Source organism: Myotis lucifugus, unplaced genomic scaffold (assembly GCF_000147115.1).
Source record: "Myotis lucifugus unplaced genomic scaffold, Myoluc2.0 scaffold_1295, whole genome shotgun sequence".
Classification (NCBI taxonomy): Eukaryota; Metazoa; Chordata; class Mammalia; order Chiroptera; family Vespertilionidae; genus Myotis; species Myotis lucifugus.
This window is the reverse complement of record NW_005872343.1, coordinates 5,001-25,187: the sequence shown is the minus strand read 5'-3', so window position 1 is coordinate 25,187 and position 20,187 is coordinate 5,001. Positions and strand designations below refer to the sequence as shown.

The 20,187-nt window shown below is 52.9% G+C and overlaps 1 protein-coding gene across 1 annotated transcript; it reads left to right on the top strand.

Moving 5' to 3' along the window:
- The first annotated feature begins 262 nt into the window (after nucleotides 1–262).
- On the top strand, nucleotides 263–19,012 carry MOB3A (MOB kinase activator 3A). Its single transcript, XM_006107604.3, has 4 exons — nucleotides 263–408; nucleotides 10,781–11,285; nucleotides 16,735–16,937; nucleotides 17,296–19,012. The coding sequence occupies exons 2-4, from the start codon at nucleotides 10,865–10,867 to the stop codon at nucleotides 17,323–17,325; spliced, it is 654 nt and encodes a 217-aa protein (XP_006107666.1). The 5' UTR covers nucleotides 263–408; nucleotides 10,781–10,864; the 3' UTR covers nucleotides 17,326–19,012.
- Nucleotides 19,013–20,187: the final 1,175 nt, after the last annotated feature.

Below are 20,187 nucleotides of genomic sequence, written 5' to 3'. Positions count from 1 at the left end.
CCCCACCCTCGGGCCGCGACCCTCCGAGCGCCCACAGTCGGCGGCGCCAGCTCCTCCTTCCAGGCCGCTCCCCGCTCGAGGCCCCGCCCCGCATCCCCAGCACAGGGGAAGCTCCGCCCACAGGCTTCAGCCGCAGGCACTAGCCAATGGCATCACGGCTTCGGTTGCCAAGCAACATAGAGCGCGGTGTCGCGGTGCGCCCCCTCTCGGTGGATACCTCGGCCCCCAGCTCCGCTTCCGGGGAGGCCTTCGTCTGTAGCGGAAGTAGATCCGGCCGGGCGGGGCCGGGGCAGGCTGTGCGCGGAGTTCCTCCTCGGCGGGAGGCGAGGTGCGGACTGGCGGGCAGCCGGGGACAGAAGACCGAGGACGGAGGCCAGCGCAGCCCGGCCGGTCGGCGTGAGGCGGCAGGTGGGTCCTCGGCCGGGGATCGCGGGCGGTGGACAGCCGAACATCGCGAAGTGGCGGGCGCGGGCGGCGGGAGTCCTGGTCCCTCAGGAGCGGCAAACGCGGGCGGCGGGAGGGAGTAGTCGTGGTCTCTCCGTCGAAATCGTGGCTGCAACTGTCACTTAGGGATCAACCCCGAGCCGTGCCACTTACTATCGCTAGGCCCCCGCCACTGGTTTGGGGCAATTGCGCAGGATTTCAGGGCTCCTACCCCACGGGGAGTCGGCTTTTCGGGACCCGAGCTTCTTGCTTCCTGGTCCCGAGTCCCTGAGCGCTGGGCAAAGGCTGGGCGCGGGGTGTTGGCATGTCCGCACTGCCCATTGCGGGGACTTCGCAGTTGCGTCCCTGCACTGGCTGGTGGGCCGGCATTTGTTGGAAAGGACCACGTATTCTATAAGATGTCACTGAAAGGGGAAGAGGGGCGTGGTTGGAAAATACAGAAAGTCACAAAGCAGAAAATAAATCATGGGTGACCTACCACCCAGAGAGCCCGTGTTAATCTTAGGTGAGATTCTTCTGGTCTCGTGAGGGGTAGTGGGTATCCATGCACTGCACATATTTAAAGCACGCAGGTGAATTTGGAGTATGATGTGCATATTTCACAGCCCAGGGCCTGCCTGCGCTACCTGGTTTTGGACTTGCTGGTGTCACACGTGGCCTCTGGGCAGCTGCCTTCTCCTCCTTCCCTCACCCAATACAGAGGGGGTGCTTATAAGCCCATTTTACACACGCAGTGCTCAGTGACGCCACGGGGCTGCCGATTCCCCAAAGCCCTGAGCCCCTGTTCTCTGCCCTTTGACATCGTAAAAAATGAGTGGCCTTTTTTTTTCTCCCTGTTAATCCTCATCTGAGGGTATTTTTTCCATTGATTTTTAGAGAGAGTGGAAGGGAGGGAGAGAGAAAGAGAGAGATAGAAACATCGATGTGAGAGAGAGACATCAACTGGTCAGTCGAACCTGAGACTGAGTATGGAGTGCGAACACAGCAAGTGCGAGTCCTGGCTGCCCTGGCCCCAGGGCCCCCTGCTTCCCGCTTCCCTCCCAAAAGGCACCCGTTTCTTCACCCCAGATCCTGCTCTGATAGCTGTGTTTATCCTCCCTGGACACCCACCTTAGACAGCACCTGTCCCGTTGCTCCTTTCTTCTGACAACTGGATTTTCTCTTCTTTTAAAACCCTCTGGAGCCCTGGCCCGTGTGTTCAATGGTTAGAGCGTTGGCTGAGCACCAAAGGGTGGAGGGTCAATTCCCAGTCAAGGGCACATACCTGGGTTACAGGTTCGATCCCCAGGTTGATCGGGGCCTGTGGGGGAGACAGGTAATGGATGTATTTTCTCTCTCTCTCTCCACTTTCTCCAGAAATCAATGGAAAAAATATTCTAGGGTGATGATGAACAAAAAACCCTCTGTCCAGGGCAGCGGCCATGGGCAGCTAGTGAGCCCTCCAAACATGGCTGGATTAAATTAGGACCTGCTATATGTGCAAAATGAACACCAGATCACAGAGGCTCCTATGTTTTTAAAAGGCAGAAAATCTCCTTAATATTTTCTGTATTCCTTAGGTGTTGAAATGATATTTTGTTGCCCTTGTGTTAAATAGAATATATTATGACTGTTGATTTTACCTGTTTCTTTTCATTTTCTTACTTTTCAATGTAGCTACTGAAAATTTTGAAATTAACCACGGGTGTACATTATATTTCTAGTGCCTTCCATGGTGTTTATTCTTTCTGCAAATATATGTTCAATTCTGGCTTTCCTAGGCTTCGTGGTTTTTTGCTTCCTGTTTGTGGCTTTAGTAACTTCTTCATAGGGGTGAGCTACTTAAAGGACTTAGCCAAATGCTTGGTGTTTTTAATTGGTGAATTAGTGTTAGCTATAATTTTTCTAATAGACTTATTTATTTATCTATTTATTTATTTATTTTGTTAATACTCACCAAGGATATTGATTTTTTAAAGAGAGACAGTGGAAGGAAGGGGGAGAGACAAAGAGAGAGAAACATCAATATGAGAGAGACACATTGATTGGTTGCTCCCTCACGCACCCCAGCTGGGGCCGGGGATGGAGCCTGCAAACCGAGGTACGTGCCCTTGGCCGGAATCGAACTGGAGACCCTAAGGACTGACACTCTAACCGCTGAGCCAAACCGGCTAAGGCTTAATAGACTTCTAGAGCAGTTTTGGACTCATGGCATAACTGAGCAGAAGGCACAGAGATTTCCCATTACCCTGTATCCCCACATGTGCACAGCCTCTCCCACTGTCAGCCTTCCTGACCAGAGAAGGGTAGTTGTTACAAGGATGAGCCTACACTGACACACCACTATTACTCCCAGTCCATGGTGACATATGAGTTCATTCACTCTTTGTGTATAGTGACATGTGTCCACCATGACAGTGTTAGAGTAGTGGCACTGCCTTAAAAATCCTCTATGCCCCCCTGTTCATCCCTCCCTCCCCCAACCCCTGGCACCCTAGACCTTTTAAGTCTGTGTAGTTCTGCCTTTTCCAGAATGTCACCTTCTCAGACTGTATTCTTTCTCTTAGTCATGGGCAGTTACAGTTCCTCCTGTCTTTCATGGCTGATAACGTACTTTTTATTGGAACCTCCCTAAAGGAGAGAGTGTGTCTTTATCATCTTTGCATCTCCTACACAGCAGAGCTCAACGTTCCCCGTGTCCCAGGCCTCTCAAGTAACTGTGATAATCTGTAAGTCCCCTCTCTCTCTCTTCTCTCTCTCTCTCTCTTGCTCTCTCTCTCTCTCTCTCTCTCTCTCAGCAAAAGCTGCGTTTTAGTGCCTCAGGGGATTCGTGGAAGTGCTAGTTCAGTTCCTGAACTTTTTAGACAATTCATATTCTGACAAGTTTCAGCCAGGCTGTTTCTTCTGTGGAAATGCTCCTGCTTCGCGGCTGAGCTTACGTTCATGGGAAAGTCAGCCACTAATTACCTTCTGAGAGTTGTTCTCCCATCTCCAGAGCCTCATAAAATGGAGGCTTAACAAAATCCCCAGCAGCGTCTAGGAAGTTGGGTTTTTACTCTGGGAAGTTCCAGACGTGCCCCAGCTGGTGAGCTCTGTTTCTGATTTCCTGGAATTACGAAGTTCAGATAGTTTAAGCAGAAAAGGGGAATCTGGCTTCAGAAACTGGATTCTGGGAAAGACAAGGTCACGCCTGCGCTGAGTCCCAATAAGACATTTGGGGTGGGCGCTCTTCGGGGCCGTCCTGGGCACGGCAGGGTGTTGAGCAGCATCCCTGGTCCCAGCCCACTCAATGCCAGGAGCACCCGCGGTGTGACAAACATAGCTGTCCCCAGGCGTTTCCTGGGGTCCCCCGAGGGCAGGACCACCCTGGGTGAGACCCACAGCTGTAGCTGACTTGCTGGGAGCTCTTTACGGACCCCCCCCCCCCCCCCCCCCGGAGAGAGTGAAACCCTTGAGTGGATGGGCCTGGCCCTCAGAGGACAGCTCAGAGCTGTGACTCCTTCCCTCCAGAGCCCCCTGTCTCTGAGGTCAGTGCACAGTCCAGTCCATATCTGAGGATCCCGATGTGAAAAGGAAGCGTGGTCAACAATAAAGAATTATTATTTTTAAAAAAAAAGAGGAAGTGTGAACAGCCAGTGATGGGCATAAGTGTGGATGGGCGTTCGGGGCACCGTTTCATGTGTCCTGCCCTTCCTGACATGCCTCTGGTCAGTGAAGGTACATTGAAAGAGGTGTGGCTCCTAAGTGGACACATCAATGACCCATAACCTTTCTCACCTTCCTCTGTCCCCCAGGTGACACGGTTTTGTCAAACAATATATCTGTACCAGTATTTGCCCCAATGGGAAACTGAAGCAGAGAAAGCTGGTCCATGCACACACCACACCCCTCTCTGTCTCCCCCCCCCCCCTGTTTAATTCTTCCATTACCCCTCTCTGTCTTGATGGAGAGGCTGGGATGTAGGGACACCCAGTTCAGATCTCAGCCCACCTCCGTGTGCTGTGAGTTCTTAGCTCTCAGCCCTGGGAAGGGTCCCTTCTGCCTCTTTCAGCTGCTGACTTACTGGCAGTCCTTAGTGCCTCTGGGCTTACAGACGGATCACCCATGTCTGCCTCTGTCATCACATGACCATCGCCTCTGTGGGTCTGTGTCCAAATCTCCCTCTTTATGAGAACATGTGTCCTTGCATTGGGTCACTCTGCTCTAGTGTGACCTCACCTTAACTAATTACACCTGCAAGACCCCATTTCCAAACAAGGTTCCATTCATAGTTACCAGGGTCAGGATTTGAACATGTCTTTAGGGGACATGATTCAGTTCTTAATGGGAGTGGGAGTGACTACTGATGGGCACAGTGTCTTTTGGGGTGGTGGGAATGTTATGGAATTGGGGATGGTTGCATACTGTATGGGTTTACTAAAACCATACATTGACTTGTATACTTTAAAAGGTTGGAATTGACCCTAGCCGGTTTGGCTCAGTGGGTAGAGCATCAGCTTGTGGACTGAAGGGTCCCGGGTTCAATTCCACTCAAGGGCATATGCCCGTGTTGTGGGCTTGATCCCCAGCGTGAGGCGTGCAGGAGGCAGCCAATCAATGATTCTCTGTCATCATTGATGTTTCTATCTCTCTCTCCCTCTTTCTTCCTCTGCAATCAATAAAAATATATTAAAAATAAATAAATAAATAAAGGGTCTGAGTCACTGAATAAAAATAAAAGGGTGGAATTTACCAGGATGTGAATTATATCTCAATTGGGCTGGAATCTACAGAACCACTCAGCAGCACCTGGCTTGGAGCGGCCCCTCAAACCTTACTTCCTGCCTTTCTGCAATACATGTTGGAGAACATCACCCACAAACCAAGACCTGCGCACAAAGGCCAACAAAATGCAAATCCTCTCCCCATGCAGGAGGCCCGAAACCAGTCTCAGCAAGTACCCTACAGGATGGTGGGGCCTTCCTGCACAGGGGGCTGTGGTGATATTTAAAAATGAACATTGCCCAGCGCTGTGGCTCAGTGGTTGAAGTCGACCCATGAACCAAGAGGTTGCTGGTTCAATTCCCGGTCAGGGCACCTGCCTGGATTGCGGGCTCGGGGACGTGCAGGAGGCAGCCAATCAATGTTTCGTTCTCTCTTTTCTGTTCTTTTCTATTTTCTTTTTTCTTTCTCCACAGAGGAAGGGAAAGGGGGAGAGAGATAGAAACATCAGTGATGAGAGAGAATCATTGATTGGCTGCCTCCTGCACGCCCCCCACTGGGAAAGGAGCCCGCAGTCCAGGCATGTGCCCTGCTTGGGAATCGAACCGTGACCTCCTGCTTCATAGGTCGCCACTCGACCACTGAGCCATGCCAGTAGGGCCAGTCGATGTTTCTATCTCTATCCCTCTCCTTTCCTCCCTCTCTAAAATCAGTTTTTAAAAAACACGTTTAAAAAAATAAAAATAAAAATGAACATTAGGAGGTGGAAGACAGTGCTGGGCACTGGCTTCTGTAATGGAACAGACCCTGGGCCGCAAGCATCTTCCAGCCAAACACCTGGGCTGCTGGCCTGAACCCAGGGCTGATCTCCCAGACTGGGGTCTGTCCCTCCAACCCACCCCCACCCCAGGTCGGGGTAGTGTCCTTGAGGTGGTGGCAGTGTCAGCAGCTGAGGCAGGATGTGGAGGCACCGGAAGGAAGTGGTGATGGGCCGGGCTTTGCTGCACCTCATGAGGCAAGGCCGTTGCTTGGAGGAACTGTTTTGTTTACAGGAAATAAAGTGGGGGTGGGTGTGTATTGAGTGGGGGATTTTGTCATCTTACCTTGTGTCACTCTAAAAGCTTCTAGGTGCTTCTGTGGAAGAACCAGGGAGCCAGGAGAGCCCTGAGCATTGAATTCTGAGACGGTTCTCCCAGCCCCTCCCCATGCTGCACCCTTGGAGGGGTTCTAAAAAAATCAAAGAGAAAGGCCCCGAGATGGTAATGGGGCAGCAATGTGGACTGGTTCACAGCCGGCCACCCTTCAGGCTTGGGATGTGTGTTTCTGATACAAAGTTGTTTATCTTTAATGGGAACTCTCCCCATCCAGGAACTTTTTCAGAAAATCATTGCTGCCACTTAAAAAAAAAAATCCTCCCACCTTCTGAGAAGAGTCAGGAAGGCGAGCAGGAGCCTTGCAAGCCCCTTTCACTGCCCTACCCCATCTCCCAGAACTGTCGGTGCAATGGCATGACAGCATGTGGACAAAAGACAAGTGGCCCTCCTGGGGGGGCAGTGGGGCCGCCACCTCCCTAAGGCTTGGCTGGGCAGGGGCTCTTCTCAGTGGCCCTGTCATTGCCCCTAAGGCTCCTGTGTTCCCAGGTCTCGTCCCCAAGTGACATTGTCAGCGGTTACACTCCCAAAGCCATCACCAAAGAGGCCCCAAAATAGAAGGTAGCAACCGGGCCCTGGTGGGTGCAGATTTCTTTGTGTTGGGATTTCCATCAGGGTAGAAGGTTCGCTGCAGGATAAACAGGAACCTGGAGTAGAGGCAGCTGCGGGGCCCTGTGGCCTGGCTTGGGCAGCCCCGCTCTGCTGGATGAGGGTGTGGCACTCCAGTTTGTCTTCTCATTACCAAGTGGGGCAGCCCTTGCCCCACATGGAGGGGCGTTGGGAGGCTGAAATAAGACCAAGGATGAGGAATGAGGAAGTGTCCCCATGGTGCCAGCAGGCAGTGGGCACGAGGAAGGTGGCTGGCTTTTTGGGTGGCCCACAGGGGTTTCTGTACCTTGACTTGCCCCCAGAGTGGCCTGAGAGCAACTTGGTTTGCAGATTCATTACCTGGCAGGTGTTTGAGCCACTGGGGCAGTTAGCAGTCACAGGTGGGACTGTAGGGTCCGAACCTGGTGTGTCCAGTGTACACGCCCATGGCATGGAGGGGTCCTAGGATGTCCAGCCCTGAGGGATGCAGCTCATCTCTCAGACAAGGGCCAGTGAATTGGCCTGTTCATCAGAGCTTCCTGGAGGTGTCTGAGACTGGGCCCCATCCTGTCCTACGGTAGGAGAGGAGTGGGCAGGTGGAGTGTTGTGGTTGCCCATTTCCCCTATTAGAGGCACCACCTTCCCACCCTCCAGGCCCTGCACCCCCAGGGCTGTGCCCACTCACCTAAACCAGGGAAGGGTGCTGGTCTGCACTCTGTGCTGGCATTTTAGAGGTTTCGGGTGCGGGAGAGACCAGCCTCGGGGGTGCCTGGCACTGGATTTGGGATAAAACAAGTGGAAGCTGGAATAATGGATAAGTGGTGAGTTAGGAGACATGGGGCCCAGCAGAAAGAACCACAGCTTCACCTGCATGGTTCAGGGTTCGAGCTCAGGCTCCTCCTTCTACCAGCTGCATGGCCTGAAACACTGACTTAGTAGCTAGTTAGTACTGAGTCAGTATCTTCTAATGTGGGAGCCATCCCCCACCCACCTGTAATAACCCCCAGTTGTGACAACCACAGACGGCCCCATACATTGCCCAGGCCCTCTAGGGGCAGGATGACCCAGGTGAGAATACTGGTTTAGGCGTTTTTTATTATATATCTAGTATCTGGTATTAAACTGAAGGCTTTTGGAAGACAGAGCCTGGCCTTCTGCCATGAAGTCTTCGTCGAGTGCATAGAGTACATAAGGGTGGTGCTGGCAGATCTGCCCTGTTCCCTCTGACCCCGCAATGGGAGAGACTGGAGTTGGCAGTGGTTCTGGAGAAATCTCTTGAAGACCAAGGCCCAGGAGTCCTCTGCCCTCAGAGACTCTTCCTGGGCCCAGAGATGGGCAGGGCCAAGCCTGAAGGAGGATCTCTCTGGGCTCCAGGATGTGGCCTGAGCCGTGCGTGACTCAGCTCTCTGTAAATTTTCTGAAATCCTCACCCTTAAGCCATCTTGTCATCTGAGTCACGTCACCTTGGCCCCAGGGACACAATGTGTATGTGCCAGCTCACTCTCTGGGCCCGGGAAGGACTAGACTTGACTTTGGCCTGCACCCTGCTGCCCTGAGCTGGGTGCTGTGTTCAGAGTGGACATGCACTTGCCTTTGGCTGAGCCTGGCCTCGGCAGTGCTGAGCTCCGTGGATCATACTCCGTGGGGGCTGTCCTGGGTCCTTGAGGAGAGCAGCATCCCTGTAGAGGAGGTGAGGTCCAATCCCCTTAGTTTGTGGTCATTTGCTACATGGTGTGCTGAGTCGTGAGGGTGGGCCACCGGACAATGCAGCTGGCCACATGTCACAGAAATGAACTCCCGCAAAAGAACATCCAGACCTATAGAAGGATCTTGTAAGAATTTTTCAGAGGTTTTTTGAGCCAAACTGAGGACATGCCTGGAAGTTAGTTTTCAAGGGATTGAGCAATGCTCCGGAGAATGGCAGTTTGCAGTTCCTTTCTTTTTTTTTTAATTTAAAAAAATATATATTTCTTTATTGATTTAAGAGAGGAAGGGAGAAGGAGGAAGAGATAGAAACATCAATGATGAGAGAATCATTGATTGGCTGCCTTCTGCACGGCCCCCACTGGGGACCAAGCCCACAGCTCAGGCATGTGCCCTTGGCTGGAATCGAACCCGGGACCTTTCAGTCCGCAGGCCGACACTCTATCCACTGAGCCAAACTGGCTAGGGCTGCAGTTCTTTTTATGCATTTGGACTCAAAGGAGGACAATAAGGAAGGTTACATGAAATCGTTGGGAGATTAAGGAGAAAGCTGAGTGGGAAATCCTAGGATTAGGTAAAGTAAAATGAAACATGTACTTCTTTTACATTGGAGGGTGCAGGATAGTTAACAGCCTTTACAGTGAATAGGGAAGGTATGCGGGCAACCAGATAAGACTGAGGAGTACACTTGCTGGTGGGGGTGGTTACCCCCCTAGGGGTCTGGGAAGAAAGATTGCTCCGACATTTCAAAGGTGTTCACCTAGATGCACAAGGACAGTGGGCAGGCTCACTTAACGTAAAGACTGACCTTTGCTGAGGAAACCTTAGGCCTGGGTGTGACCACCTGCACAGCCTGCCTGGGGAGGGGATCGATCAGGTCGTCTTCTGTGGCTACGCTTGGTCACTGAGCTTGCCAGGCCTGCCATAGGGCCCCCAAGCTTCTCAGTTCTACTCTGTTGCCTTTTTTGTTCACACCACAATTCAAGCAAAGAAAAGGGGGGCGTTTACTATAACATTATAAATGATGATTTATTACCTCTCTCTGGTGAACTCCCAAGAGACCCCACCCCACCAGCCCTACGGGCTCCCACCCTCGTTTCCTCCACATGCTCACTCCCAGGAGGGGGGCCCCTGGGCCTGCAGATGGAGACAGGAGGCTGCAGGTCGGCTGGCGCCATCCTCATGGCAGAGGGATGGTCCTGTTGGGGGTGAGCAGGCCCTTTGGCTTCGTGTCCATTCCATCCTCTCACCTCTGAGTGGAGCTTGTTACTCTCCCCACATAACGGAGGAGGAGACTGAGCAAAGACGGGAGAAGGTGGACTGGGTAGGAGATTGAAGCCTTCATGGCAGGGGACGCCGGCTACAGCCCCCACATCAAGGCCTTGACCCCCAGAACATGGCATGTTCCCATGTAGGCGCAGACAAGTCCCCGACAAGCTGGTCCACCCTTCTCAGATGGTATTCTGGGGTGAATAGTGTCCCCCCAAATTCACGTCCACCCGTTGGAAGTGGGGTCTTTGCAGATATCATCAAGATGATAAAATGAGGTCCCACTGGATTGAGGTGGGCCCTAATCTAATGAGATGTAGACACAGAGAAGCAACAGGAATGTGTTCCCTCGCAGCCTGGGAGGGTGTCATCCCTAGTGGGCTGGTCCCCTCAGGCTCAGAGGGAGTGATAGTTCCAGGCTCTTCTCCTGGCTCTGGCAGTGTCGGTGACCCCTGCTGTCCCTTGGCCTGTAGACACGTCACCCCATCTCTGCCTCCCTGTCACATGGACTTCTCCCTGTGTGTCTGTGTGTTTCCTCCTGTCAGGGCACTCGTCAGCTAGGGCCCACCCAGGCAATCCAAGTAAGGTCCCAATCACAGGTCCTGGGGGTGTGGACATCTCTGTACAGAGCCACCACCGAGCCCGCTGCGGTCACCCTGAGCCACTGCGCAGGTTTTAGCACACCCTCTCCCACTTTATAGAAGCCGCCGGGTGCTGGGCGGGAGTAGGGTGCTGCCTGCCTGGGTTCTCAGGGTCCTGACTCGGCCTCTCCTGCTCTGAGGCCGTCGGGACACACCTTGGGGCACTTCTCTTTACTGAGGAGCTGGCACCCTTTTGGTAAAACTCAAAACCACAAGTCCTGGGGAAAACCCAGTGTGGCCCACTCTTGCTTCTGGAGCAGGGTTTCCAGGAACAGGTGATCATTCTTTCTGTCTGCGTTTCAGATCTCAGGGAGACCTGGGTGCCAGTGAATTTCCAGTCGCCTCTGGGTTGGTGGCCGACACCAGGAGTGTGCAGTGAGGACCACGATGTCCAACCCCTTCCTGAAGCAGGTCTTCAACAAGGACAAGACCTTCCGCCCCAAGCGCAAGTTTGAGCCCGGCACCCAGCGGTTCGAGCTGCACAAGAAGGCACAGGCCTCGCTGAACGCGGGGCTGGACCTGAAGCTGGCCGTGCAGCTGCCCACCGGTGAGGAGCTCAACGACTGGGTGGCCGTGCACGTGGTGGACTTCTTCAATCGTGTCAACCTCATCTACGGCACCATTAGCGATGGCTGCACCGAGCAGTCCTGCCCCATCATGTCGGGAGGCCCCAAGTACGAGTACCGCTGGCAGGACGAGCACAAGTTCCGCAAGCCCACAGCACTGTCGGCCCCACGGTACATGGACCTGCTCATGGACTGGATCGAGGTGCAGATCAACAACGAGGACATCTTTCCCACCAACGTTGGTGAGTTGGGTGGCCTGGGGTGAGGGCGGGGGGGAGGTGTGTTTTTAATAACAGTTTACTGAGATAGAATTCACAAACCATGAAATCCACCCATTTAAAGTGTAAGTTCAGTGCCATTTAGTATATTCACAGGGTTGTGCAACCATGCCTTCTAATTCCAGAACATTTCAGTATCCCCACAACATCCCCTATCCTCATGAGCAGTCACCCCATCCCTCTCTCCCCGCCCAGTAACCACCAGTCCACTTCCTGTCCCTGTGGATGTGCCTGTTCTGGGCATTTCACATAAATGGAATCACACTGTGTGGCCCTTTGTGTCTGGCTTCTCTCACTGAGCGTCATGTGTTCATTGTCCACCCACATTGTAGCGAGTGTCAGCGCTTCACTCCTTTTCATGACTGAGTAATATTCCAGTGTGTGGATCGGCCATGGTTTGCTTCATGTTAAGATTCTTGAGATGGGGAGATTGTTCTGGATTATCCAGATGGGCCCTAATTTCATCAGAAGGGTCCCTGTGAAAGGAAGGCAGAGGGACATTTGACACACAGAGAGAAGGTGATGTGACAACAGGAGAAGGAAGACGTGATCATAAGCCCAGGAATGTCAGCAGCTTCCAGCAAAGGCAGGAAATAGATCCTCCCTGGACCTTCCAGAAGGAAGCAGCCCTGCCCACACCTGACATCAGCCCCATGAAACTGACGTGAGGCTCCTGGCCTCCAGGACTATGAGGGAGCACATAGGAGTGATTTTAAGCACTAAGTTGGTGATAATTTGTTACAGCAGTCCTAGGAGACCCACACATAGGCCCCTCTCACTGTCACCATTGGCATCAACACAGCACCATGGAAGACAGTTTGTGGGGAACCAGCTCTTGGTCGCTGACGGGGTCTGCACCTGGTCAAGTTTCTCACCTCTCTGGACCTCCCTCACCCTCTGTACAGGCAGAGGGCTCTCAGAGGCCCATCTGAGAAAAGACTGACTCAGAATAGACGCTTTCCCAAAACAGGGATTCACAGGTGCCCCCACCCGCCCCGGAGTCCGTGTCCGCACATGCTCGCTGTTCTGACTCACAGCCTCCTGGGTCCCCCTAAAGTCCTGACAGCTCCTCAAGGGGCCCTCATCCTAGAACCTAGACCCTGAGTCCTCTAGTCAGTTCCTTGCCTGTGGAATGGTAATTCTAGCAATTTTACCAGAGAGGAAACTGATGACCAATGGAGAGAAAATGAACTTGGCAGCCCTACCCTGTTTGGCTCCGTGGATAGAGTGTCGGCCTGCAGACGGAAGGATCTCAGGTTCGATTCCAGTCAAGGGCTCATGCCCACATTGCAGGCTCGATCCCCAGTATGAGGCGTGCAGGAGGCAGCTGATCAATGATTCTCTCTCATCATTGATTTTTTTTATCTCTCCCTCTCCCTTCCCTCTGAAATCAATAAAAATATATTTTTTTAAAAAATGAACTTGGCAGATGCCACATGGCTGCCCAGGCAAGGGTCTGAGGCCACACCACCAAACTCTAGGCTCTCTGGGCCCAGCCTCTGCCACATCACGGGGTCTGGGTGCCCCGCTGCTTTCCTTGGGAGCCTCTCTGTCCCAGGCCACATCTTCCTGCCCTGTTTGCAAACCCCAGGCCCTCAGCCTGTTCTGACCCCCAGCCAAGCCAATGGAATAAAATGCTTTGTGCGGACAGCAGGCGTCTCTGCTTCTTGTCTGTGGTACTTCTGAGAACCGGTCTGCCGGGTGCTCCCTGGGGTTAGACTTATGGCTGAGCAAAGAAAGGACGGGGTCTGTATTTCATCCCCATCTCCCACACCTGTGCCAGTGACACCTGTACACCCACCCCAAGCCACCAGCTATGCTCTTTAATGTTAGATTAGGGTGGCACACTTCTCCTGTAAAGGACCACACAGTAGCTCTTCATTGGCACTGCTTGCAGAGGTAGCAGCCATCTCCTACTTGGCATCATGGCTTCCCTCAGACCCCTGGTGAAATCCAAGATTGTCAAAAAGAGGACCAAGGCCCAGCCAGTGTGGCTCAATGATTGAGCATCAAGCTATGAACCAGGAGGTCACAGTTCAATTCCCGGTCAGGGCACATGCCCAGGTTGTGAGCTTAATCCCCAGTAGGGGGTGTGCAGGAAGCAGCTGATCAGTGATTCGTTCTCATTATTGATGTTTCTACCTCTCTCTCCCTCTCCCTTCCTCTCTGAAATCAATAAAAATAGACATGTTTTTTAAATGAGGACCAAGAAGTTCATCCAGCACCAGTTAGACCGATATATCAAAATTAAGTATAACTGGTGGAAACCCAGAGACATTGACTATGGAGTGCACAGAAGATGCAAGGCCAGATCTTGATGCCCAACATTGGTTATGGGAGCAGCAAGAAAACACAGCATATGCTGCCCAGTGGCTTTTGGAAGTTTCTGGTCCACAGTGTCAAGGAGCTTGAAGTGCTGCTGATGTGCAACAAATCTTACTGTGCTGAGATGCTCACAGTGTCTCCTCAAAGAACCACAAGCCATTGTGGAAAGAGCAGCCCAGCTGGCCCTCAGTCACCAATCCCAGTGCCAGTGAAGAAAATGAATAGACAGAATGTATCCTATATAATAAAAGGCTAATATGCAAATCAACCGAACGGTGGAACAACAGGTCACTATGAAGCGTACTGATAGCCAGGGGGCAGATGCTCAATGTAGGAGCTGCCCACTGGCGGTCAGTGCGCTCCCACAGGGGGAGCGCCACTCAGCCAGAAGCCAGGCTCACGGCTGGTAAGCGCAGTGGTGGTGGTGGGAGCCTCTCCTGCCTCCGCAGCAGTGCTAAGGATGTCCGACAGCCAGTTTAGGCCTGCCAGTGGGCCTAAGCCGGCAGTCGGACATCCCCCCAGGGCTCCTGGACTGCTAGAGGGTGCAGGCCAGGCTGAGGAACCACCCCCAAGTGCACAAATTTTGTGCACCGGGCCTCTAGTTTGTGTTAATAAAACCATAAAATTCTATGGAACAAAAAAAAGGACCACACAGTATATCTTTCCAGCTTTATGACCCAGAAGGTCTCTGTCTCAACTACTCAGACCTGCCATGTAACCCACATAGATACTGTGTAAACAAACAGGTGGGCCTGTATTCTAATAAGACTTTATTACAAAAGCAGGCAGTGGGCCAAATGGCCAAATTTCAACCCCTGCACGAGAATACCATTGCATGCTTAGGCTATGCCGTCCTGGAGATTACCTTTCTTTTTTATTCTTCCCTGAGGACATGTTTAGAGAGAGGAAGGGAGGAGAGAGAGAGACATTGATCAATTGCCTTTCATACTGCTCCAACTGGGGATCAAAAACCTGAAACCCAGGCCTGTGTCCTGTCTGGAAATCAAAGCAGCAACCTTTAGGTGCACAGGATGATGCTCAACCGACCGAGCCACTCTGGCCAGGCCTGGAGATTACATTTCTAAGCCCTTCTCCTAGGATGAGCTGCTCCTAATCACTCCCCTTCCCAGCATCACCCTTGCTGACTCCTGACACCCCCTCTCCGAGGGAATACAAGAGCCATCAGTCTCACGTGGAGGAGGTCATCTGGCCCAGAGTCAGGAGTGAACAGAGCCAGGCTGGTCCTTCCATGTACAGAGAGCCTGTTCTTTCCCAATTGCCTTTTCACTGGACACATCTCAGACCTTCCGCGGTGGTGAGCAGCTGGTTGGCTCCCCATGTCAGAGCTTCAGGCCCCAGTTTTGCTGCGGACACTGTATCTTGAGCCTTCTGGCACATGGATAGCCTGCACTCACCTGGACTTCATTGGGCCATTACTCAGCCATCCATAGGCCCAATAACCACAGTGCTGTCCAGCTTGTTACCTCCCATCTGAGAGTGTGTGTCTGGTGCACCGCAGCTTTCCCACGGTTAGCCACATCTGTGTCCTCACCTGGCCCCTGAGCCCCTCTCTTCGAGGATGGGCTGATCTGGCCCTAGCTTAGTGGGTTAGAGCATCGTCCCGCTATACCAAGGTTGCGGATTCAATCTCCGGTTGGGGCACATACAAGAAGCAACCAGTGAATGCATAGATAAGTGGAATAGCAAATCTATGTGTTTCTCTCTCTTTCTCAAATCAATTTAAAACAAAAAGGATGGGCCAGTCGTTTTATTGGCACACTCAGCCGTTCACTTACTACTCCTGCTGCTCTCGGCAACAGGGCAGAGGTGAGCTTGGTGGATGGGCCAGTCTGTCAGTCCTGGTCCCAGGCCACCTCCCTGGTAGCACTGGTTGGACCTCATGAACATGTGGCTTCTATCTTGCCTGTGGGACGAAGGGGACCTGAAGTCTTGGTGGGGTAAACAGGCAGGAGCAGGAGGAGCCCCTGGTGGCCCCACGCACAGCAGCATGAATGTGCCTGAGGCACCAAACTGTCTCCTAGAGTGACTCGGTTAGGGAAGCTCAAGGTGGGTGCACGTTACCACAGTTTTTTAAAGTAAAGAAATTAAATACAATAACAGGAGAAGAAATTGCAACATGGTGTATGGATTCAATTAAGCTCTGACAAGTACATGAAATTATATTATAAAAACATAGTTAAATCTTGGCCGGTGGCTTGGTTAGCATGTCGTCCTGTGCACCAAAAGGTTGTGGGTTCGACCCCTGGTCAGGGTGTGTGCTGGAGGCAGCAGCCAGTGTTTCTCTCTCATAGTGATGTTTTTTCCTCTCTCTCTCTCTCTCTCTCTCTCTCTCTCTCTCCCTCTCCCTCCCTTCCTCTCTCTCTAAAAACCAATAAAAACATCCTCGGGTGAGGATTTTTTAAAAACTACTTAAGATGGAGAGAAAGATATCAAGTGGAAAATATCAGAGATCAAAAAAATATGTTTTTAGGAGTTGTCCCATTCTATTAAGAAAAATAAATGTTACTAGAAATACACACCTACACATGGCCAGATCCCAAAGTGCACATAGCAGATCCACAATTTGCACACGTGGGCGGGGAATAAAATGTTGGTTACGGGTTCTGGGAAAGGAGCTAGGCAAAGGCAAAAGGAATGTGTGGCACCCAGCACATTCCCAGTGAGGGCCGGACCAGCGGGGCCAGAGCGGCTGCTGTCGGAACCCGGAGGATGGGCTGCACCTCTAGGCCTGTCCTCCGTTCCCCAGGCGTAGTTACGCAGCAGAACCGTGGGTTTCTCGTGGTATTCGGTGGGCTCCCTGGAGCTGGAGGGGAGAAGACCAGGGTGGGGATCAGGAAGCCGAGGATCCTGGAGAAAGGGGCTCCTTCCTGCGGACAGACACCTCCCACCCAGGCAACACTGACTTCAGAGGAAACCGGACATGCGCTGTGTGAGCTTGGGCAGGAGCCCAGCCTCCCGAGCCTCTAGTTCACAGGCTGTTCGCACCGCAGTCCAGGGGCAGTGTGGTGTCAGGGCCAAGCTGGGCCCGAGGCTGCTTCCTGAGTGCCCTGGCCCTCTCTGTTCACAGGCACGCCGTTCCCCAAGAACTTCTTGCAGGTGGTGAAGAAGATACTGTCCAGGCTGTTCCGCGTGTTCGTGCACGTCTACATCCACCACTTCGACCGCATCGCGCAGATGGGCTCCGAGGCGCACGTCAACACCTGCTACAAGCACTTCTACTACTTCGTCAAGGAGTTCGGACTCATAGACACCAAGGAGCTGGAGCCACTGGTGAGTGGGCCAGGGGCTGAGGGGACCAGGGAGGGGACCCTGGGGCCAGTAAACCGGGTTTTGTGAATCGTTTTATTGGCACACTCAGCCGTTCACTTACTACTCCTGCTGCTCTCGGCAACAGGGCAGAGGTGAGCAGCCAGACACCATCTGGCCTCCAGGGCTGACAGGTGGCCTCTCGGGCCCTTCACAGAGCTCCCACCCCAGCCCTAGGCGCGCTGCTGTCTGTTCCCTTTCCTGTGAGGTTTGACCTTAAGTGAGGCCCACGAGTCTCCTGAGGCTGCACCCCCTGCTTCTCCGTGTGTGTGATTCCCGTCACCTCTGTGTCAGTCCCTGATGTCCTGCTTGTTCTTAACAGAAAGAAATGACCGCACGGATGTGCCACTGAGAGCCCTGGGCCCCGCGGTCACCGACGCAGTGCCAGGGGACACTCGACGTGAGGGCCACCTTCCCGGAACATGGACTGTGTTCCGCCCTGGCAGCTCGCTGACCCCCACAGTTGTCCGGTGGTGACCTCTGTGCCCCCAATGCTGCACTGGACACCGAGGTCGAGTCCTCCCTCTGATTCTGAGATGACAGCAGCTGTGGGTCCATGCACCACGGGCCCAGCCTCCCAGAGCCCCACGGGGGGAGCTTGAACTTGAACTCTGTGATTCTGTATGCTGTGAGCAACTGGGAAAATCCACTTTATCTCTAAAGCACTTGGATCTGCCTGGAGGCTGGAACTCTGCTTGCCCTTCGCAGGCCTGTCCCGTAATGCCCCTAGCATGCTCGGCCAGGAGAGGACAGACTGCGCAGGCTCAGTCAGCAAAACAGGAACCGCCTCTGCTGGGCTTCAAGCCTCAGTTCCCTCGCATGCCTGCTGAGCCCCATGTCCGTGCCATGAGAGGTACGACGCGGCCCTGGCTCTCTCCCCTCCTCCGCTCCCCTCAGTCCCCTGTTCCTCCAGGTCCTCCAGAACATTTGGCTCATCCGTCAGGGTTTCCTGGGGCCCTTTCACATATCATAAAAGATCGAGCTTCTGTTTATTTTTATATTTTTGTTAATACTCACCCGAGGATATTTTTCCCATTGATTTTTTTAGAGAGAGTGAAAGGGAGGGAGGGAGGGGGAGAGACAGAGAGAAACATCAGCGTGAGAGAGACACATCGATTGGTTGCCTCCCGCACACACCCCTAACGGGGCTGGGGATCAAACCTGCAACTCAGGTATGTGCTCTTGACTGGGAATCAAACCTGTAACTCTTGGGTCCGTGGGTCAGCACTCTAACCATTGAGCAACTCCAGCCTGGGCAAAGATTGAGGTTTTTATACAGTCGCACTGACAACCACCTTGAGGTAGATGTTAAGGGAAAGCAGCTTTTTATCTACAAACAGTGAGCTCCCCTCCCCTCTAGACAAATATCCCTCCATTCTGAATAACCCAGTGACCCTTCCCCAGAACCTGTCCTGGATTTGGGGTCTGAACTTGGCCTTTCTGCGGGTGCCTGCCCACTTTATATGAAGCCCTTGGTGTGGCTCTTCATGGCCAGGCGACCAGCGTCCCAGCATTGTCTCCCCGAAGAACACTGGGGCATACGGCCAGGCATGGAAGTGACCTCAGGAAGTCACATGCTGCCCAGTTCCAGGCTCCCTGCATCCCAGTCCTGCCCTCAGGGCACAACAGTGGCCTTTCCCATGGCAGCCCTTCCCACCCAACCACACCCACCTCTGAGGTCCTCTAGGTGTCTGGGGCGTCCACAGAAGAGGGGCCCCACCTCCCAACACCATACAAGTGCAATTAACACAACCTCAGCCTAGTCCTGGATACCACCGGGCCGAGCTCTCGGATCCCTGGGGACACAGGCCTTGAAGGAAAACCATCCAGTCGAATGTAGCTCCTTTTAAATACAAAACCACAACCAAACACCAGAACCACTGTGTCCCCTCCCAGGTCTCCACCAGCCTTTCCCCTCGGCCAGGCCAGGTTGGGGAAGGCAGCGGGGCCTGTGGGGCAGGAAGGGTCCCCTCCCCACTCTGTGCCTGTGGGTCTTCCCACACGAACATCAGAATAAATTGTGTTGTTTTTATACCCGCTGCTGCTGGCTGTCATTTCTGTTTTCCTGGCAGGGGGCTTGGTGTCAGGAAACATCCCTGTCGTCGTCACTGGGTGCTCTCCTCCCGAAGTGGCAAATGAATGTCACAATGGCTTGTGGTCCACCAGAGTGCCCCCAATAGATAAACAAATGCACAGAATGGGGGGGTTAGAATTTCATGGGGTACAGGGTGGGGCTATTAGGGTGAAAATGTCAAAAACAGGTTGAGTGATGCCATAGGAAGGTGGGCTTTGTGTTCTCGTTGTTTAAATTACTTCCCCCACTTACCAAGGTAATTCTAACTCTTTGGCTTTTTGCCATGTGAGAGAAGTTTCCAGAAAACATTGGACTGAGTGCAGAAGAATGTTTGAGAGGGAACAGAGGGATGTTCCCGTTCCAGCCATTATTATTATTTTTTAATATGTTTATTGATTTCAGAGAGAGAGAAATATCAATGATGAGAGAATCATTGATCGGCTGCCTCCTGCACACCCCCTACTGGGGATCGAGCCCACAACCCAGGCATGTGCCCTTGACTGGAATCAAACCCGGGAGCCTTCAGTCTTCAGGCTGAGGCTCTATCCATTGAGCCAAACCGGCTGGGGCCCATTCCAGCCATTATTTCTTTTTAAAATATATTTTATTGATTTTTTACAGAGAGGAAGGGAGAGAGATAGAGAGCTAGAAACATCGATGAGAGAGAAACATCGATCAGCTGCCTCCTGCACATCTCCTACTGGGGATGTGCCCGCAACCAAGGCACATGCCCTTGACCAGAATCGAACCTGAGACCCTTCAGTCCGCAGGCCGATGCTCTGTCCACTGAGCCAAACCGCTGGGGCCCATTCCAGCCGTTATTAACCAGCCCTGCAACCTTGGACTCAGGACAAAGTGACACAAACTTTTCTCTCATAAGTGAAAAATGGGAGCAGACATCTTACTCTCAGGACCCCTTTCAAATGTAAAATGTCATGATTTCAGGCCAATGGGGTCTGGTTTTTTGCAAGGGGGCTTGCAGGCCATGCTCCTGGAGTGGGAGCAGATGGGGAAGAGGAGCCCAGTGGACGCCAAGGGCCACGCAGAACCAAGAACCTGCGAGCCCAGTGTGGCTTCCGGCCCCCAGGGGGCGTGCTGACACCGTGGGAGGGAGCCGTTTCCCTTCAGAGCGAATTAATT